The sequence below is a fragment of the Oreochromis aureus genome, linkage group 3 (assembly GCF_013358895.1).
Source record: "Oreochromis aureus strain Israel breed Guangdong linkage group 3, ZZ_aureus, whole genome shotgun sequence".
NCBI classification, from domain to species: Eukaryota; Metazoa; Chordata; class Actinopteri; order Cichliformes; family Cichlidae; genus Oreochromis; species Oreochromis aureus.
In genome coordinates, this window is record NC_052944.1 from 20,402,822 (window position 1) to 20,422,863 (window position 20,042).

The 20,042-nt window shown below is 41.5% G+C and overlaps 1 protein-coding gene across 1 annotated transcript; it reads left to right on the forward strand.

The window, feature by feature from the left end:
* The first annotated feature begins 368 nt into the window (after positions 1 to 368).
* Positions 369 to 12,587, forward strand: tnk1 (tyrosine kinase, non-receptor, 1). Its single transcript, XM_031727172.2, has 14 exons — positions 369 to 684; positions 3,417 to 3,595; positions 4,182 to 4,252; positions 4,360 to 4,551; positions 5,596 to 5,748; positions 5,844 to 6,121; positions 6,246 to 6,372; positions 6,547 to 6,693; positions 6,803 to 6,897; positions 8,343 to 8,573; positions 8,920 to 8,987; positions 9,757 to 10,220; positions 11,099 to 11,194; positions 12,106 to 12,587. Exons 2-14 carry the CDS (start codon positions 3,433 to 3,435, stop codon positions 12,280 to 12,282), a joined length of 2,262 nt encoding a protein of 753 aa, XP_031583032.2. The 5' UTR covers positions 369 to 684; positions 3,417 to 3,432; the 3' UTR covers positions 12,283 to 12,587.
* Positions 12,588 to 20,042: the final 7,455 nt, after the last annotated feature.

A 20,042-nucleotide genomic window follows, 5' to 3' on the forward strand; every position in this document is an offset into this window, starting at 1 on the left:
GTTTAGCTCAAACCACTGTAGCAGACAAAGTATTACAACTTAAGTCATTTTAATGTAGTAGCTATATAATTACATTTTCTGTCTAAAAACAACAAACAAGTGATTTAATATTCATACTTGAAACATGAAGTCATATTGTTTAGTAAGTATTCATATAGTACGTTTAAATGTGCTGTGGATTTATTTATCTATTTATTTTTTTTACAATAAAATTAAGCAAAATAAAGAACTTCCCAACGATTGACACATTAATACATTTACTTCCCTCAGACCACATGGGGTGAAGCCTAACTTGGTTATTATAACCCTTTGAGTGACTTTACATGTTTCCCCTTGTGTTCAAAGCTCAGGTGAGAGTGACGGAGGGGTGTGGTCTAGTGAGGTAAAGGAAAGAGGTGGGGAAGGAACCCGCAGCATTACAGGTAGATGACTTATCCACTTGTCACCGGGAAACGAAATAATATAGGGCAAACCTGTGACTAAAAACACCCCGAATTTGTCACATGGTGATTTAAAAAGAGCGGGTTTCGGGCTCAGACAGAAGCTTTGATTTGAAGCGAAGCACCGTCGTCGACGTCGTTACAGGTTTCACCGCAAACATGGAGCACTTGTCTCGAAGCGTCTGTGACTAAGACAGCCACCAACCGGCGACTAAAGCGTTTTAACAAGAACTCAATAATATAAGTAAGTTTGCTGAAATTGTTTTTTTTATTTTTTTATTAAGAAATGCAAAACTGTGTTAAATGTACTGTTTTGTATCCGACTGTCATTTCCTTTGAAGAATAATTGAGAACAAATTCTGAGAGTTAATGTCTTTGTTAAAGTACTGTGTAGTTTACTTACATGGTGCTTTTATACTAGCGTGTTTCACTACATGTATCTATAAAATACAACACTTTTTAGTACTTTTTTACATTTATTTGACTGCTGTGTTTTCAATACAGCTACAAAAGATTTGATCAGTTTATTGAAGTAGGTGCAATCAGTTTAATAATAATTAAACCACCAAGCCCTTTATATGGCAGATCCAGTAAGGTAACCAAAATAACTACATTATCGTTTATTCTCTGAGTACTACTTTTTTCAGTTATTAGCCTTCTTACATACTGTACATATTAGTATGCTTACTAATTACTGCTTTTTACCTAGGTAAGAAATCAAATCTCTTAATGCTCATAGTGTCCTTTTTTAGGCACACCCAGCACCCTTTCAATCACAGATCAGAGTGTCTGTGGACTATAATATTCCAGTCATGACTAAAAATATGCACTTTCTTTGAAAAGTAATCCTCCTCTGCGCTTCCTTGTCAGTTTCGTCTTGATTCATTCTTAAATTGCTCAAGTTTCTGCAGTGTAAACATATGCACCTGTACTGGATAAACAACACAGTTTGGTATTTGAAGTTGGGAAGGGGAAAAAAAAGACTGCCTGTGTGATAAATGGTGGGGGAGTGCTACACGTGACTGTTGAGCCACATTAGGCTAACTTCATAGTTGAACTCCTTGGGTTCACGTGAGACTGAGAGGAGATTTCAGTAGCTGGGCAACAGGTTAAATATTCATCACTGTGTACATAAAGACAATGATCACAGAGTTATCTTTGTTTACCTGTGTGCATTTTTGTGTGTGTGGGCTTTCACTAATTAACTTGAACGCAATCTGCAGGGAATTGAGTTGATTTGAACTTGCAGTAGGTGCTCATTTAATTGGGAGTTGTCCCTACAAATTGTAATGCAAGCCCGGGCTAGTACCCTCTTGCACCCTGTGCATGGCTGTTAGAATGAGGAAAGCTAATTGTCAAATATAATGTAGCCCAGCTAGTTGCTAAGTCTAAGGTGTTTTTGTTTTGTTTTTTCCTCAGAGTAGCTGATAGGGGAATGTTGAAGGCCTTCCCTCTCTCATACCTGCTCGGCTTAGTTTGGTGATAAGCAAGTGTTTTATGGCGGTACAGTCTTCCAGTAAACTGAACAGCATGGTTCATAAAAGAAGAATTTGCTGACATTTAACATTTCGTTTCTTGTAGTGAGGAAGTTATTCAGATTAACACACTCCTTCTGTTTCACTCACAAAGAGCTTCAAAACTATCAGCACTAACATTGGTAAATTTGAACTAAATATGACCAGAATCTTCATATCAGTCACAGTCATGCAGCTGTTTCAGAGTTATTACAACACACATGATCACTTCTGCAGTTACATAAATGCTGTGCGAACAGGATCCGGTTAGACTGGTGCCCCTAAACCTCAGACAAGCTAAAGTTTCCAACTGTGTTTTTCACAGAGCACCGGGATCGTTGCCTCTGAGGTTCAAAATTAGTCACGCACAAGCATAGACTGGTCTTTTTGTAAGGTCCTATTTTGAAGGCTAGACTGGATCTGACTAAGAAAGCGAGGGACAAAGCACACTCTTAAGGTGTTAACGTGTGAACCAAACTCAGCCCCAGATTAAAGCAGATATGAAAGACTACATGTATAAAGGCTAATTTACACTGTGGAGCCCTGCTTTCAGGAGTGCCACAGCTCCGACTCTGTGAAGGTGTATTTAAGAAATACATGAAATGGAAGTTTTTAGAGCATGTGTTACACCATCTTGTTTAAGTACAGAACGTGGCGTCACTGGGTTGGTTGGTTGGTGCTAATATTTTACATGAGCTAACTAGTGACAGAAACAGTAACTAATAAAGAGCAGTTAAAAGGGTCATTTCTGTGCTGCTCCTGGCTGAAGAAATGAGTTTTCTGTTAAAAAACCAAGGATGTTTACGTTCACTCTCTGTCTCTAAAGCAGTAAATGGTTCTTCAGTGTTTGCTAGCTGCACTCAAACAGGAAAACCCACCTGTTAGCTGTAATGTTCGGGTTTGTAGACCACTTCGTAAATGACGACAGTGTGGAGGAGGGCCTGTTTGAGGCAGATGCACTGGTATTCAGCAGACTGTCAAGCTAGAGTCAGATACAGATAGTTTTTCAGTTTATGCAATGTCATGCTAGTCTGTGTTTGTGGTACCTTTGTCTGCTTGTTTCATTTTCACTTATCTGCATCTTCCACCACGTTTCAGCACTTTCTATGTCACATTGTGACCTCATTTGCGTATCTGACAGAAAGTGTGAGCCATATGCAAATAAAAGTATGTTTATATATATATATCAGCAAATGTGAAGTTGGTCATCATTATACGATTCCTGCATTGTTGAAGAAAAGTTGGCTCTTTGTTAAAAGCTTAGCTAGAGCTTTCTCCTACTTGACCTAAGCGTGAGCTGAGGATATTACAAGTTTTGGTGTGATATCCTCAGGTCCCTGGATGTTTCGTCCTATAAGAATTTTCCATCTACTAGAACAACATTAGATTTTTCAGGAGAAGGAAAAAATAGGCCAGAAATTCTCTCCACTGTCTTATAACCTCTGACCTATAACCCCAACAGGAAGGTCAGCCAGGTCATGGTGATGGACCAGGACACTCAATGGCTATACCAACTCCTAGCTGAAGTCCAGCTGGAGAAGTTTTACCTGCGCCTCAGAGATGGCCTCAATATCACTCGCATTGAGCACTTCAGCTACGTCAAAGAGGCCGATCTGGAGCAGATAGGAATCAGCAAACCTGGTGAGCCTGATCATCCTCTCTGATCATTCATCCTGGCTGTAAATGAATAGGAACTGCTCCCCCTGACTGAAAACATTTCCCCTTAGGCTCAGTAATGGAGTTGGGCTAATCACAAAAGAAAGACAGGCTTTAAGTGCCCCTCAAACAAAAGCATTGTCCCCTGTTTACCTGCAGGAGATTGGCTTCTAATCAGTGTAGGTCTTATTTAATGATGAATTTAAAGCCCGTTTGAGTAAAGAGTTTAACATAAAAGAATCTTTTTCGTAGCCACATCTTCTGGCATTTCAAACTTCCCCCTAATTTAAAATAATAAGAAATGTTTTCTGATGTAAATGAATTCACGTTGTTTGCAGCTAAGATTATTAAGATACCAGCTCTACCTAGTTTTCAACATACTGTCACACAGAGCAGCAACTATTTCATAGGTGTATTATCAACTATTACTTGATAATGTTATGGTTATTCATTTAGTGTGTACCATTTCAGAAGGGTGTAGAATAAAGGAAAGTAACAATTGCTGCTGATTTAAAGATATTCAATATACTTAACAGAAAATGCAAACATTTCTGTATTTTCTTTCCTGTAGGACAAAGAAGACTATGGGAAGCTCTGAAACGCTACAAGACAAGCGCACGCGGGCGGTCATGGGTGCCAAAGGTCCGAAACACTTTGCATTAGCTTTATTATGAACTGTTATGTGTTAGCTATATTTCTCAAGCCTGATATCATGTTTGTCATTTTTATTGACTTAATGATGCACACAGGTGTTCAGCGGCCGAGGTTCAGATGGCGGAGAGCAGTTAACTGGAGGTGGCCAAGCACAGGGCCAGGAAGTCGGAGTCCGGGCTCTTCCTTGTCTGATCCAAGACAGTGAGCTGATTCTGGCGGAGAGGCTGGGCTCTGGGTCATTTGGGGTGGTGAAGAGGGGAGAGTGGCACACGCCCACTGGAAGAGTGGTGAGGACCAGTTACAGATCTGCTGGACTTTCTCTGGCACAAAGTTTGTTTTTAACAATTACGTTAACAACTTTTTGGTTTTTACAAAGATTAAATACGTTTTAAAAACTGTTACTGGCAAATAAATTTTAAAAGAGTTTTGGCCACAACTGTATGCAAAAGGTGGACATAATCAACATAACATCATCCCAGTTCATCCATTGGAGTGTAATCGTGTATCTGAATGTTGGGCAAAGTCTTTTAACATTGAGGGGAAAAGTGCTTATATGAATGTAAGGGCACTTTGAGTGCTCAAAGAGCAGAAAAACATTGAATAAGTACCAGTCCAATTACAATATTTGGATGACAATGCTAAACTGTCAGCTAACAGCAAGCGTGCTATCTTGCTAATCAAGCTAGCAAGGTACATCCATTGACTAAAGTATTACTCACATAGTACGCTCACAAAAAACTGGAGCACATACTTCTTAAGCAGACTGTTAGTGTAATTAATCGCATAGCATTCATTGTTATTAGTCAGAAAGTTAAATTAAAAGCGCTCCAAAAATGACTCAGTGAAGGTCAAAGCTTGCTCATAGCGGACAGTTACAGCTGCCAGCGTGAACATGTGCTTATCAGTCAGAGAAGCCATACTCCTCAGTTTAAACCTTAATAATGTATAAATTTGTGAGTTAAAAAAAAATCACAAAGGGAAACAATTTTTACATAGACAAATGAAAATAGGTGTAAACTTTTTTTCTGCTCTAAAGTAGGACATTTTAACATGGAGTCCATGAAGATTACTTTTCTGCCACTTGATTATGCCTTGCAAACGAAGCTTGCTAAGATTAGCTGATAACTTATCATTCCATCGTTCCGTATAAATAGTGTTAGCCATTGCTCAAAAAAAGAAAATACCAGCAGGTGACTTCAGAGTGGCTACGTTTACCTTTCGTGTTCTTTTTATGATTGTACCCTGGAACAGTAGGCGTGTACACAGTGAGGTGTCGATCTTTGTGCCTGATTGAAACTGAGCATCTGTCTTTATCCCCTTCCTCTCCTCAGTTGCCTGTGGCAGTTAAATCGCTGAGGAGCAGTATGTCGAGGCAGGCGGACACACTGAAAGACTTTCTTCAAGAAGTAACCGTCATGCAGTCTTTAGACCACCCCAACATCATACGACTCTATGGTGTGGTGCTCACACAGCCCCTCAAGATGGTAAACTAGAAATAATTCGTTGGCGTATGCCAACTACTGTGTTTTCTAGGAGGCAGATTTTTTTTTTTTTAAATCCTTTTTTTCCTTTCATCTAGGTAACAGAGCTGGCCGCCTTGGGCTCGCTTTACGACACCCTGCGTGCACGTCAGTATGAGTACTCTCTGGTCCGCCTTTGGCTCTTTGCTACGCAGATTGTGTCAGGCATGGAGTACCTGGAGAGCAGGAGATTCATCCACAGGGATCTGGCTGCAAGAAATGTACTGCTTGCATCCAAGGATATGGTGAAGATCGGGGACTTTGGTCTGATGCGAGGCCTGAACCAGGAGAAAGATCACTACATCATGTCGGCACACAGGCGGATACCGTTTGCATGGTGAGGGCAGTTGGGTAAAATTTGAAGCTTGAGTGGGAAATAATTAGAAATCTAACAGATTCTCACTAATAACACCAATGACTCTTTCTTTTGCTTCTGGTTTGTCTGCCTCCCTTCTCTCCAGGTGTGCTCCAGAGAGTCTTCGCGTCGGCTCTTTCTCCCTTTCCTCGGACGTGTGGATGTTTGGTGTCACTCTCTGGGAGATGTTTACCTATTGTGAAGAGCCCTGGTTTGGTCTGTCGGGCCGGCAGGTAAGCGTTTGTCAGAACACTGACGCCATGTTTTTTCTGTATTTGTGTGCATGCCAGGCAAGGTATTTGTCATTCATGTTTGGAATGTGTAGCACCGCCCTTATGTTGTTTGTTTTTTCTGGCATGCTCTATGACTCAGTGTGTTAGCATCACTGACATTCACTCTTCCCCTAGATATTATGGCGGGTAGAGCGGGAGGGCGAGCGCCTGGAGAAGCCACAAGATTGCCCTCAGGAGATATACGCTGTAATGCGAAAGTGCTGGGCATGCAATCCTACAGACAGACCCAGCTTTGCCCAGCTCACCGCGATGGTAGCAGAGGTCTGAAGCTTTTCTTGTCCTTTTCATTAAAAAAAAAAATCAAAGCAGAGATTGCTGTTCTAGCACTTTTCTGCATGTCACATCATTTCTTTTCCGTCTTCCTCCACAGGCTAAACCCAGAGAGGTGCAAGCAATAAGAGAATTTGCCGAACCCAGAAAGCTCGCCCTTTTGCCCAACGACCTCGTGACTGTCATCGACCACAGGTGGGTGAGAGAAAGGAGGGTGGGCGGGACGAAAGGGGAGTAAAGGAAAAACTTTAGCTGGCACAATGGACCTTTGTTGAGACGAGACGGGGATTTGAACCAGCCCGCTCTTAAAGAGACATTCCGCTCTCAGCGAGTCTTCGAATGCATTTGACTTTGCTGAACAGGTCGAGCAGCTTTGAAATCTCCCTGTGTTGTTTTTATTTTACGTAACACATCTGATGGGTATATTGGTATTACCTACGTCACGATTAGCACTTTTTTTCCACCAATCTTGTTGAATATAAATCTGACAAACTTCATGAAGTTTATTGTTTGCGACACAAAAATCTACAATTAAAGGTATATTAGTCATGCAGTGAAAGGCCAAAGTTAAATCAGATTATCACACGGCAGGTATTCTCTTTAGAAGTGACTGACAATGCTGGAAGTTAAGCCCACTGATGTAATGTAACTGCTTACGTGATACAGATGGTATCCAGGCAACAATAGTGTTTTTGTAGTAGTGTTTAGTTTTATTTATTTATTTGTTCACCATGAGTTTATTGTGACGTCTCCAAACAGAATGAGTAATGGTCGAATTTCACTTCACCTCGATTTGTTTAGCAAAGCGACTTACTCAAAAATATGTGCTTAGAAGTGATCTGTATCCTGCCAGCCCCTCGATGGTTGCTGCTATTTAAAGTGACACGGTTTAACTTTAAAATGAGAAGCTAACACATAATTTCTGTTACTAATTAGGTTTTAATGCCGAAACAATAAAATGCACCTTTTCATGGTTAAGCTTGATTTATAAGCTGCGTTCCAGTTACCTCAGAAGTCGGAATGCAGGAACTTGGGAGTGACATCAGTCTTGAGTTGTGCCTGCCAGAAAGGAAGTCATATTTGTTTAGCTTTTTAGCAAGGCAGAGCTAGTCATGTATCACTGGCAGTACAGCGTATTACAAATACAAATACACGTCAAGGGCAGATTTAAAGTTTAACAGTTTAACTGTTGTTTACCTTCAATGCCGCCATCTTGGATTGTTAACTCAGGGTTGGAGCCGACTTTCCGAGTAGGAAATGTCAGTTGAGGGAGCGTTTCACATGAACATTCTGGCTTATTGCATCATTATTAGAATTTATTACATTTTGTTTAATGGAGGCATAATCATTGTGCTAATCATTATACTGTGTTTTCACTGCAAATGACCACCAAGTGAGCCGATTACACATAACTCTCAGCTACTTTAGAGGGAAGCTGCATGTCAGTGTAAGGCCTCATTTAGACTTCCGCAGGGAGCAGCGATGTAACCTACATAAGTGGCCGATGTCATTGCCGGCATTATGTGTTAATTACCTCGTGGGCATGTTTTGGTGTTTTATGTGCGGTGCCAGCTGATAGAAACAAATAAAACGCTGTTTTGTTTCCTTATTAACCAGTTGTTTTCCCTTTCTCTTTGCAGTCTGGAGCTGAGTGAGTGGAGGGGGCAGAACCAGAGGACGATGGCCATCGGCTGGTTTCCCGCAAGCCTCACTGTCCCATCACTCCCCTCAGGTGCCGCAGTGTCCTCCAGCAGCTCCGGGCCTAACCCTGGTGGCTACATCTCAACCCCAGTAAAGGGCAGTTTGCACCACACCGGGCACGGAGACGTCAACCCTGATCACTCCTGGGGAACGCCTGTGACCCTGGACGAGTCAGTCATAACCCTCATTCACTTATCCATAAATTAGTTTTTTAAAGAATCTTTGAGTCTTTAATTATTTTTATTCTGCCTCTTCATAATGTCCTGATCAGATAGAAAATCACGTCCTGTGAAATAGCAGTGAAAAAGATGTTTCAGTTATAACTCACACAGTTATTCTAACTGACTAGTTTTGTGTCATGGAAAGAAAAAAATATAAATATACATTTTCATCTCAGGTCACTGAGTTTTATTGTACAATGACAAGCATAGCACTCCACTGTTTCCTGTTTTCAGTTAATATATTTTGTGAGTTAAAGATGTCAGTCTAACATGTTAGCTGTGGTGATCTGTGCAGGGCTGGCGGTGGCTGGAGGTCAGGCCCCGGCAGGGAGAAGGAGGGATCCAATCTGCAGAAAATGGCAGGTAGGACCTAAGAATACATGTGGGTATAAAATGTAGTGAGCAAAACCACCAGGTACAGCTCTGAAAAATACAAAGTCAACATAAAAAAATAGACTGTCAGAAACTGAAGGCAAAGACATGATCATTTCATATTGATGTGTTAGTATATTCTCTGTGTACATTATTGTTTCCATCATTTAGTCTAGAATCACCATTCATTGTTTTTGTAAGACATTTAGAAGGTATTAATCTGTTTTATATACAGCTGAATGAAGCAATTGCAGTCTTAACCCTTTAAAGTTCAGACTTCTTTCATGAAGCATCAAATCCATGTCAGGTGGAAATTGCTCACTTTTGTTTAGCAACTCTGCCCCCTGGTGGCTCAATCAGGAAGCTTGTTAGAAGCTGGAATCTGCATCACTGTGGTGCTGTCTGTGTGGAGTTTGGATGGTGTCATTGTGCCTCTGTGGGCTCGCTCCGGGTACTTCCATGGCTTCCTCCCACAGTCCAAAGAGGACTCCATGTTTAATGCATGCATATTATATTAACTGGGGATTCTACAGACTGGTGATCTTTGATAGCTGGTAGAGGATCGAGCACCACCACAACCCTGAATTTAATTAGGAAATGGATGGATGAAGAGAAAATGATTAATATCTGAACCAATATGTTGGTTTTCTAAAGAGCAATCAGCAGCAGTTGCCCAGCTTTCTGCCTCAGCTCACTAGTGCATAACTTTAATCTACTTGATCGTTTTTACACATTAAAAATGATTTTCCTTTGTCTTCAGCTATGACTAGAAGCCTGGAGTCAGTCTTAGGTGGACATCGGCCCCGAGCTCAAACAGTAGGGATGTTCAGAGTGGATCAGCACGGCAAACTCCTTCCTCCTGTGATGCCGGCTCATAGTGCGGTGATGCAACAGGATCCGCGCCGGTTGAGCGAGGCTAGTATTGTTCCCCCTCCTCGACCGCCACCTCCCAACCTGAAAGTGCTTAGAAAAATCCAGAGGAGACCTACAATTAACCAAGCCCAGGGCAATGCATTGCCCCAGCAAATGGTTCCCTCTGCTCTGATACAGACACAACCTCAGCCTCAGCAGGTTGTCGGGGGTTCCAACCTCACCAAAATGGCCCAGCTGGCACGCTCTACCCCACAGCTGGATGAGTACTCAGACAGCAGAGAGAGAGATCGGGAGCGAATAAGAGAACGGGAGAAAGTGCCTCAGAACACAAGAGAGGGTCTCATCGCACAGGCAAGTGATGACATTCCTGCAGATCAACATGATTTTATGCCTCTACAGTGGTAAAACTGAACCTGTTTAGATCAAAAGTGAAGGTCAGTATGACCTCCTGTTCATGCACATTTTGTGAAATACCTGTAAGGAAACAAGGGCTCACCTGAAAAATGTCTCATGGTATAAAAAAGAGGACATTTTATATTCAAAAAAATCAAAGGTCAACTTCACAGTGACACATTTGTTGTGCAAAAGCCCTTTTCTGGCTATTACTGAATCATAGACAGTATAAAACATGGGCATAGCTTCCGCTTTGGAAAGAAATGAAGCCAATGTGGAAATTGTCTCAAATCTGCATTCTATCTGAAGGCCAACAGATGGCGGTAGCTGTGGTTGCAAAAAGACTTCCAGTGATATAGAAGAGTATGGAGACACAGTTTCCTGTCAGCAAACACTTTGTCATTTGAGAGTCATATTGAATGAAAATTGGTCTTGGTCATATTTAAAAACAGAGGATTATCCGTGGTATAAAACCACACGTTCATTAGCTAATTTGTAAATCACAGATTACCCACATTACCATTATCCAATTGTTTTGCAACCACCCTGCCTCACCACATCAGCTTTTTGTAACCAGGATGGTGTCAGTATAAACCAACAGATGACATCACCCTGTCTACATCCATCTTCTGTCCTGTTTATGTACTGAACACCATAAAAGACAGGAAAAAAAGGACAAATTGCGGCCACAGTAAATTCACCTAATAAATTCTTTCAGAGTTTTTACTAAATATACTGTGAGTGCGGACAGACACTGATGTAAACTACAGCTTGTCTGGTTGGTAGTAATTCAAGTTTTCCTACTCACTGTCAGCTGTTTTCATTTCTCTGTTCAGGTTATGGAGGCGGTACATGGCGTGACCACAGATGAGGTTCACAACGCACTTCAACGAAATGAGTGGAACCCAGTGCGAGCTGAACAGCAACTAAAGGTCAGACCATCAAATAAAAGAATAATTAATTTAAAAACCCACTTTGCTGCACCTGTTTTTTGAAGCTAATGATAAAATACAAGCCAAAGGAATCCAGTTTATACCTGTAAAATATAAATGGTTATCTAGGGAACTCAAAACAGTATATGTACGATATAAAAAAAGTCATAATGTTAACATATACTGCCTATTCAACATGCACATAAATAGTAACAATACTCAAAATATGCACATTAATACAGCACAAGAAGTCTTGTTTTGTTTTGTGCCCTTTGTTAGCAGGAGATAAAGGCAGGTGGTATATTTCTAACTCATGATATGAATTTTGCAGAGGGTCTCTGAGTTAAAAGCTCGGGACCATTATTGTTTTAGTTAAGTTACGTTATTTAAATCAACACTATGGCAATAAAAAAACAGAGGTCATTAGCCAGTGGTTCTGCAACCACCCTTCCTCATCACATCAGCTTTTTTGCAACCAAGATGGTGACAGCATAAATGCTCATCTCAAGACTACAAAAGAGGAATTCAGAAACCAACAGATTGGTACAATAAATGGGGCACAAAAGTAGGTAACTCGGCCCATACTTTTTGTATTATGGCAGCTATTTATCGCCTGGTTTGTGCACTTAATGCTAGGACGCCACAGGGCAGTAGAGGTGAGTTTAATATGTAACCAACAGTGAATCTGTGTCCAGAGTAGCCAGTTGTGCTTTACAGGCTTGTTCATGCATGTTAAAGCAATACTTATTAACTGTAAACTTACTATCAAGTAGTTAAAGAGAGGAAATCTGCAGTCTGTGCACATGTTACATGCTGCTTACGGTAAACTGCTGCTTGTGTTTGTGCTGCTTCCATACCCACAGTGGGGGGGTTTCTCTTTCTGAGCTTGCTCCTCTTGTTTCTCTCTGCAGATGGAGCAGCTGTACTCGCTGAGCCTCTGCTCCAGAGAGGACTGCGTCAAGATCCTCGCCAAATACCAGTGGAACCTGCAGATGGCCAGCCGCTATCTAATCCGACTGACTGCCAGCGACAGGGCCGGCCCACCTGAGAGGGATCGGTCTCTGATCAGCCCGGAAAGAAGAGTCTAAAGAGATTTGAGGTGGCCACTGTGGCTGACTTTTTCCACACCATCCTGGTGTAACAGTGACACACTCCAACGCTTGGAGCCCCTTGACTACAGGAGCGCTCCCGTGCACATGGAAGTAGAAAAATGAAGGTGGACAAAGACAAAACTGACTAATATTTTTGAAACAACTTAGAAGAAAGATGTGACAAGATGACATGATGTGGTTTTATATAGCACGTCTTTTGCACATAGGTTTTCTATTTTAATACATTTGTACATATTGTAGGAGAAACTTTGTTAAATAAAACTGATCTCTGGTGTGTAAAAGTGTGTATGTTGCATCCATTTCCTGTTTTATAGCAAAGTCTTTTTTAGTATTATTGCTAAGATTGCAATAGCAGGTATAATATTAGGTGATTATGCATGAAAACAAACTGCAAAGCAATGCGTCAGTGTTCCTGAGGGATGGATGGACATGTGCACAACGACATGTGAGTGCACAACTTAAATCAACTGTACATGCTTTGGTTAGTTATCCTAGAGCGTACTGGCCACTCAATATATACATATATATTTATGCATGCACATACAATACATTTGGTTGGTGATGGCAAACAGCTAGCTGGATTTGAAAGCACTTGTGGCAACCAGGTTTCACACTGGAGGTGTTCCCAGAACAAGAGTGATTATTAAACACAGAAGTGCAACATTAACCTCTCTTCTATCAAAGTCTGTAGAGCAAAGCAACCAAATAAGAAAACAAGTCAATGGATTCAGTTAAGATTCTGGTCTCCCTCTCTCTTTCTCTGTACCAGCAGTCATTATAACTGCAGCAACTCTTTCCAGGGACTTAAGAACTACACAGTGTTTCACGCAAGCTTTGCTGGTGGGGTTTTCCAACCATTCTGAGGCCAGATCAATGCTCACTAACCTCAACATCTGCTTTTAAATTTTTCCTCGAACCCTGCAGTTTGCAGTTTTACCTGCAAAACAGATAAAACTCCCACTCAGCTTGTTCGTGGCAAAAAATGGCCACCTTTTGTGTACCTTCACTAAATGTTATAAAATTAATATATATATATATAAACATTTTAATACATTTAACGACTTGACTCTTTAACTTAGCACCAGTTTTGGTCATGAGCACAAGACCATTTAGAGAAATGTCATTCAAATTCAGAATTTTAACCCTTTCAATACCAGTTAGATCACATAATTGTAATGATTTAGAAAGAGAGAAAAGCTTAAAATCATTATTTCTGTTCAAAATAAAATATGCAATGTGATTTATTTTCTCACCATGATTGCAGTAAGATGTATATCAATAATTAACAGTATCAATTTATTGATTGATTTTATATGCATAATTACTTTTTTGTGCAGTGACAGAAAAACTCCAACTCAGCATGTTCGTGGCCAAAAGTGGCCACCTCCTGGTTACGTTCACAAATTGCTATAAAATGAATATATATTAAAACAGTTTCCACTTGACTAGTTAAATCGGCATCAGTCCTTGTCATGAAAACCAAAAATTTATTTAAATTCTTTTTTTTTACCCTTTAAATGCCAGTTAGGTTATATATTACCAGTAACTTTTCAGAAAAAAGGGGGATAAAGTTCAAATTTTTTCACCATATAATTGGTGAAACGTCATATTTTTTTCAGCTGAGCATTAACTGTTTGGGACCAAAAAAATAATAATGACATTGTTTCGGCGCTTAAATGAACTTTTGTATGAATCTTAAGTAACAGAAGAGAAAAATAACCATTAGCATGAAGATCCCACAGTCAATTCCAAAGTCTTGGCTCGGAAAACCCTTTATTACAGTGAAAATAAAGGCTCATTAATAAAATCCCTTAAAAGAAGACGAGTGTAATTCAAACTAGCACATACCTTCAAGTCAAAGTTATTTTTTACTGACCACTTACTGACCATCAGAATGTGAAGATGAGAAAAAAAATCAAATAGTAATGCATCATGCTGATATAGTTTATAAGCAAGCATGTGAATGTACTGTATGTGCGAACACTGCAGATCAACAAAACATGATCTGGGATGCACTTAACCTGGAACACTGAACAGGTTCCTTAAAACTCTGGAACAAACCAAACATGCTTATAAAAATGTGACCTCAAAAGTGAAACATACTTTTGGCCACTAAATCCTGCCTTTGTGTATAGTGGGTTAAGCTTAAAACTCTTCATATACAACATACAGTACCTTTGACTGAACAATTTTAGTGATAAGCTCAAAGCAGCCACGTCCAATCTGAAAAAATTAATGAACACTTTATTATTATATATTCACAGACCAAATCAGAAATACTTACTATAGATTCCAATTGTTCATTTAAACCCGGAGTCCAAAAATCAGCCCGCGTGAGACATCCACTAGACGTTTCAGCAATCAGCTCATCTTTGGGCCTGCTGATGTCCAGAACATAGTTGAGCTAAAGATAAGTATCATACACTGTGGATGAGAAAAGTAGATAAGTACTAAAAGTACCACTTTGTGACATGTGAAAACTTTAACATACAAGGGTGCGGCACAAAAGACCACGATGAACGGCTGGCCAAAATGTTCTCAGGCGCTGTCAGGGCTTTGCACGGTGGTCCACACAGGTCAGGAAAAGTTGCATCTGTTGATCTTCTATTGCCTTTATTGTCATCAACTGGTACCAGAGGTTGTATAGGGATTTCCACAGGTTTTATAACACTACAAAACACTACATATTAAAGAACACAAATGCAAGAAAAACAAGCACTATTTATAGAAGAAGGGAATGCTTTTAAAACAGCAGGTAAGGAAATCTGTTATGAACCCTCAACTTCAGCAAGATAATGAATGCAAGATTATCATTTCACCTATATATAACAAACACTACTCAAACTAAGAAATTTGAAGCTGACTGGTTCAACACAGTTTTAGTGGTTTTTCTGGGTTTATTGCACACCTGTAGGGCTAGGGACACAAAGAAAACAGCAATATACACACAATCAGGAACAAATGCAATCTGTGAACAATGACAGCTTTCTGGTCTTGTGAAAAACCATATATCGTTTACTTACAACAACTTGACCCAGTGCAGACAGTGAGATATTGATCTGTCCAAGTCGACCATGTCTTAACTGCCTCTCCAGAGGTTTCTTGTTGGTGACAGTGTTATAATGGTGAATTATATTTCTCATCAAAAACACATGTGCGAATGGACTCGTATTACTTCAAAAGTAATTATTTTTCCTCATGATAACAAAGAACTGTTCAACAACTTGACTGCTCAGCCAGCCTTTCAGCTCTCGGACAAGTTGAATTCTATGTAATATGTCCTTGGGATCTTTTGTATTTCTCTCATGAAATCAGGACATAATGGTCAGATGATCCAGTGACAGCATGAGGATTTTTATTTATTCTGACCATCCTTTCATGTAGCCATGGAAGATTCACTTGCAATCCTCCATCCCGTGCAGCCTTAACATTTTCCTCAGTGGGCTCAGCCAGTCAACCTTCATGTGGATGAAATGGCAGTCTATTAAGAAACCGCAAGTTGGTGTGTGCCACCAAACCCCTCACAAAATCATCATTTGGTATTTGCTTCCAAGACAGGAGAAGGTCAGCAAAATCCCTGGGACTTTCAGCACAAAGATTCAATTTAATATTGTATACAATGCCATGCGGACATAGTATTACAGACCATCCACCTGCGAGCAAAGATTCAACATGTTGTCTGTGATTGTAAACAATAATTTAATGCTACTTCTTATAATCACTAAGTGATGCTTACCAGAGGCACCCCATATGCTTTGAAAGACCTTATCACATGTCTGCCTGCTCTTCATCTTCTCCCTCAGTCTGGTGATGACATCAAAGCGGGAGCCTTTGGAGTCGATGTTGCAGGCTTTGCACAATTTTCTCACCACTCCAACCTGACAGTAATTAGGGAAAACTGCAAATGGAACAACCACTGAGCTTTATTTGACATATTCTGAAAACTTCAAAGCAATGTTACCTTTTGTTTGGCGAGTTCATCAAACAGACAATCTTCTGCAACACTGCTAAGCTGTGTTTCATGTGAAGAGCTTGTTCTTACTTTTTTAAACTCCGTGTTAAGCACAATGTCACTCGTTCGAGTTTCACTCCTGATCCATGGTGCCCAGTGCGTGTAACTTGGTGGAACTGAAAACTGATTCTTCACGCTGCCTACACAAAATGGTATGCTTTTATTCACATTCTCAATTACTTTAAATCACTGAATGACTGTAAATACGTTTTTGCCATCACTTACATGGAAAAAACCCATTGCCTATCATCTCCAGGTGAATAGAGTTCAAAAAACTTTTAATTTCATGTTCACCCTTGAAGTCTTCAGGGGGGTTGAGGTCACTCACTGTAATAACTTGACTCATTAGGGTGCACATACTCCATGAACTATAAAAACAAATGTAAATAAAACTTATCTTCTAAGGTGAACACCCCTTTTCTGTGTAAGTCCATAACTACAACAGGGGTAAAATCCACAGTTTATGCAGGAGTACAGGTAATCTGTGTCAGTCAAAGCCTCACAAAACAAAACAATGTGGTTGTCAAAGTTATGATGCAAATCCATCTAATCCTGGTATCTGTACACCATGTGGCACTGAGGACACAATCTATGGTATGTTAAAACATCTGTTAAAGACAAACCACATTACATTACAACATTAATACAGGAGCAATTATAAGTCATAATTCCCAGAAGGCTTTGCAAAAAGATACTTTACAAGATACGTATGTCACAAATAAAAGTATCTATTGACATACAATACATACAATTTAACAAAGGCTAACTAAAGTCTGGCAAATGCAGGTGGAATGTGAGACATGAATATAGTGCAATATGCAGTAAATGGAACAATGTACATTGATGTTACAGATAGTGAAAAGTAGTGAAGTGAATTTGTTCAATAAGAAGCCAAAACCAAATACATTTAAACTGGCAAAACAAAGTATTTGTACTTTGTTACTTTCCATCTCTGATGCCAACAATAAATCATATTCTAATGCAAAATGTGGTTTAGAGACTATTTTTGCCATGTCGCTCACAGAAGCCCTCTTACTTAAACCAGGGCCAGGAAACAAACATATCTGTGTGTTTCTCTGCCATGGAGCACGATAAAAACAAAAAACAAAATTTAAAAATGACAGTTGTTGTTTCTGCCTACTGCACTCCACAGTGGTTGCAGCCAGACGCTTCCCCCCAGTTTACCGTAGCTAAATGTTTCCCATAAGCTTTGGTTAAATGACACAAGGACTTAGAGTGATGCACTTCCTGGCTGTAGTTAGCATTTAGCCCAAATCGAGCCTAAAGTTAAAAGATTTGCATGGACATACAAATACAAATAATGTCAAGCACATTTAATGATTAGCATCCGCAATTATGTTTTAGTGTATTTACAAGCTAACATTTGCTAAATAACCAGAGCGGTATTACCATGGCTAATGTCCAGGTTTTCTGATAAGTGACAAAAAGATTAAAAGCTGTGCTAGTGGCGCTGTATAGTGGGACTGGCCCAGAAGTGGTTAACGCCAAATGCTTATGCTAAGATATTCACAGTGACATTGATATAATGAAGCCAAGGCAGGTTTGAGGCTTACCATATCAAGCATCATATCTTAGTGTGTTTTTACATGCCAACAGTTGCTGATTAACACTAAATACAGTGGAGGCTCAAAGGAATGTAATAGGTTTGGTAGAGCATACACCAAAGTAATAAACAAAAGCTAACTTTTAAAATAAAAATATCTGTACACAAAATATGATTATAGTCAGTACAGAACAAAAGTATCTATAGAAAGACACTCCATCATACCAAAGCAATGGACTGACAGCCAGACTCTGCCACCATTTAACTGGATAAATGAAGGCAAAGCAATGAATACATCTTCTACAAAACAGTATTGCACTTATACTAGATACACTGTGTTCTCTATCATATCGAGACTATCTTTCCACTGCGTTATACAGTATGACCCCCTTTGGTCTTGGCATGTGGATATTTCCTTAAGACACCTCGGCTAGTAGTTTTCCCTCCCATGGCCCCACCTCCGAGCCTGGGCCGGTGGAGGATGGCTATCAGGTGGAGGACGCTCATGAAGTGTCCGTTCTCTCCTCTGGTGCCCCTCACCTGTCCCCTGGATGGCCCCAGCTGGCTTCCCAGGCACGGCCAAGTTGCATGGAGCCATGACTACGCAGGCTTGCCTTCCCAATTAGCGGCCATTTTGGTGCTCCACTTGCGGCACTTGGCACGACAGCTGCAGGCGGGCTCTGGGGACCCAGACAGTGCAGGGGAGCTCTTGGCTTCTTCCTCGCACCTAGCCTCGCTCATGAAGGAGCACGCCATAGCTACTGGCTGCTCCTTAGCCTCATTTTGGGTGGCAGGCCGCCACCTCTGGCTTTCATAATCACAGCTCCGGTCGGACGACCGGAAGTGCCTGATGTGGCTGCTGGGTGACCCTACAGCCACCTCGCCGCGCGGCTCAGGAGAGGTGAGGGGGCCTACGCAGGCATATGGCCAGAGTGGGGAGGCCCAGAGCTGGACCCTGGGACTCCAACTTTGGGCCCCGGAGATCTTCTGTCCCAGCTTGTGGCCTTTCGTACATAGGGGAGGTGCGGAGGACCTGGAGGCAAGACTCAGCTGTTCTCCAGCCACCAAACCCTCCTGACATGACATCCCTGAGTCAGGCCCAGTGGCAAGCTGCTGCTACAGGCTATGTTCCCCTGGCGTATTGCCTGTTCACAGGTTTATACACCAGTTGAGCCTTGCTGTGTCTGACACCTCAGCCAGCAGTTGGAAGTTTTCCAACCTACAGTGCCAGCTCTCTGTCTAGCGTATTGCCCACATGTTGCGGGTTTACGCAGCCAGCAGAGGCCCGCTCAGTGAGCTAACACTCCCTGGATGCCCACGAGTGTCTTGTTCCCGAGTTCGCTCTTGCTCCTCCCCTGTCTGTGGCCGGTGCGGAGTGGCTGCTCAGCTCTGGGGATGGGCCGTCGGGTCATGTCCCTGGCTCAGCCCTCCACTTAGTAGCCGAGCTGCTGCTGTAGCTGCAGGCTGTGTTCCCCTAGCATTTTCCCGCGGTTTGCCGGGTGTTGCGCCAGTCGGACCATGCTGTGTCTGATACATCAGCCGGCCAGTGTGAGTTCTCCAGTCTGCAGCGCCAGCTCCTTGTCCAGTGTATTGCCTGCGGGTCACCTGTTTGTTCACCCGGCATGGGTCCCCTCAGTGTGCTGAGCTTTTTGGCTGCACCTGTGTCTTATTCGAGTTCACTCTTACTGCTCCTCTGTCTGCGACCAGCATGGAGCGGCTGCTGGGCACTGGTAATGGACCTTGGGTTCACATCCCCATTGGGCCCCTCCACTCTCAGTGGACTAAGCCACCAGCCCCTCCCTTGTCTTCGGATGTCGCGGGTCGCTTGCTCAGCTCTGGGGACAGACCTGGGACCCCGTCACTAACTCGGCCATCCTGCGTCTCTAGCTCGGCCATCGGCAGGCTGTCTTCCCTCTGGCAAGTTACCTGCGGTGTTGTTGATTAAGTGCCAGTCGGATATCTGTCATGACTGAGACTTCTCCAGCCTGCAGCACCGGCTTCCCATTAGGAGCAAACCACGATAATATATTAAGTAATCCAAACTATTCAGAATACGTTACTCTCATTGAGTAATGTAACGGAAGACATTACAAAATACATTTTAGAGCATGTATTCTGTGATCTGTAGTAGAATACATTTGAAAAGTAACCTTCCCAACA

Bases quoted from the DNA above. Each gene is read 5' to 3' on its own strand.
- tnk1 (XM_031727172.2), top strand. From the start codon at position 3,433: ATGGTGATGGACCAGGACACTCAATGGCTATACCAACTCCTAGCTGAA. The intron at 3,596-4,181 runs GTGAGCCTGATC...TCTTTCCTGTAG, and splicing joins GATAGGAATCAGCAAACCTG to GACAAAGAAGACTATGGGAA. The intron at 4,253-4,359 runs GTCCGAAACACT...TGATGCACACAG, and splicing joins GGCGGTCATGGGTGCCAAAG to GTGTTCAGCGGCCGAGGTTC.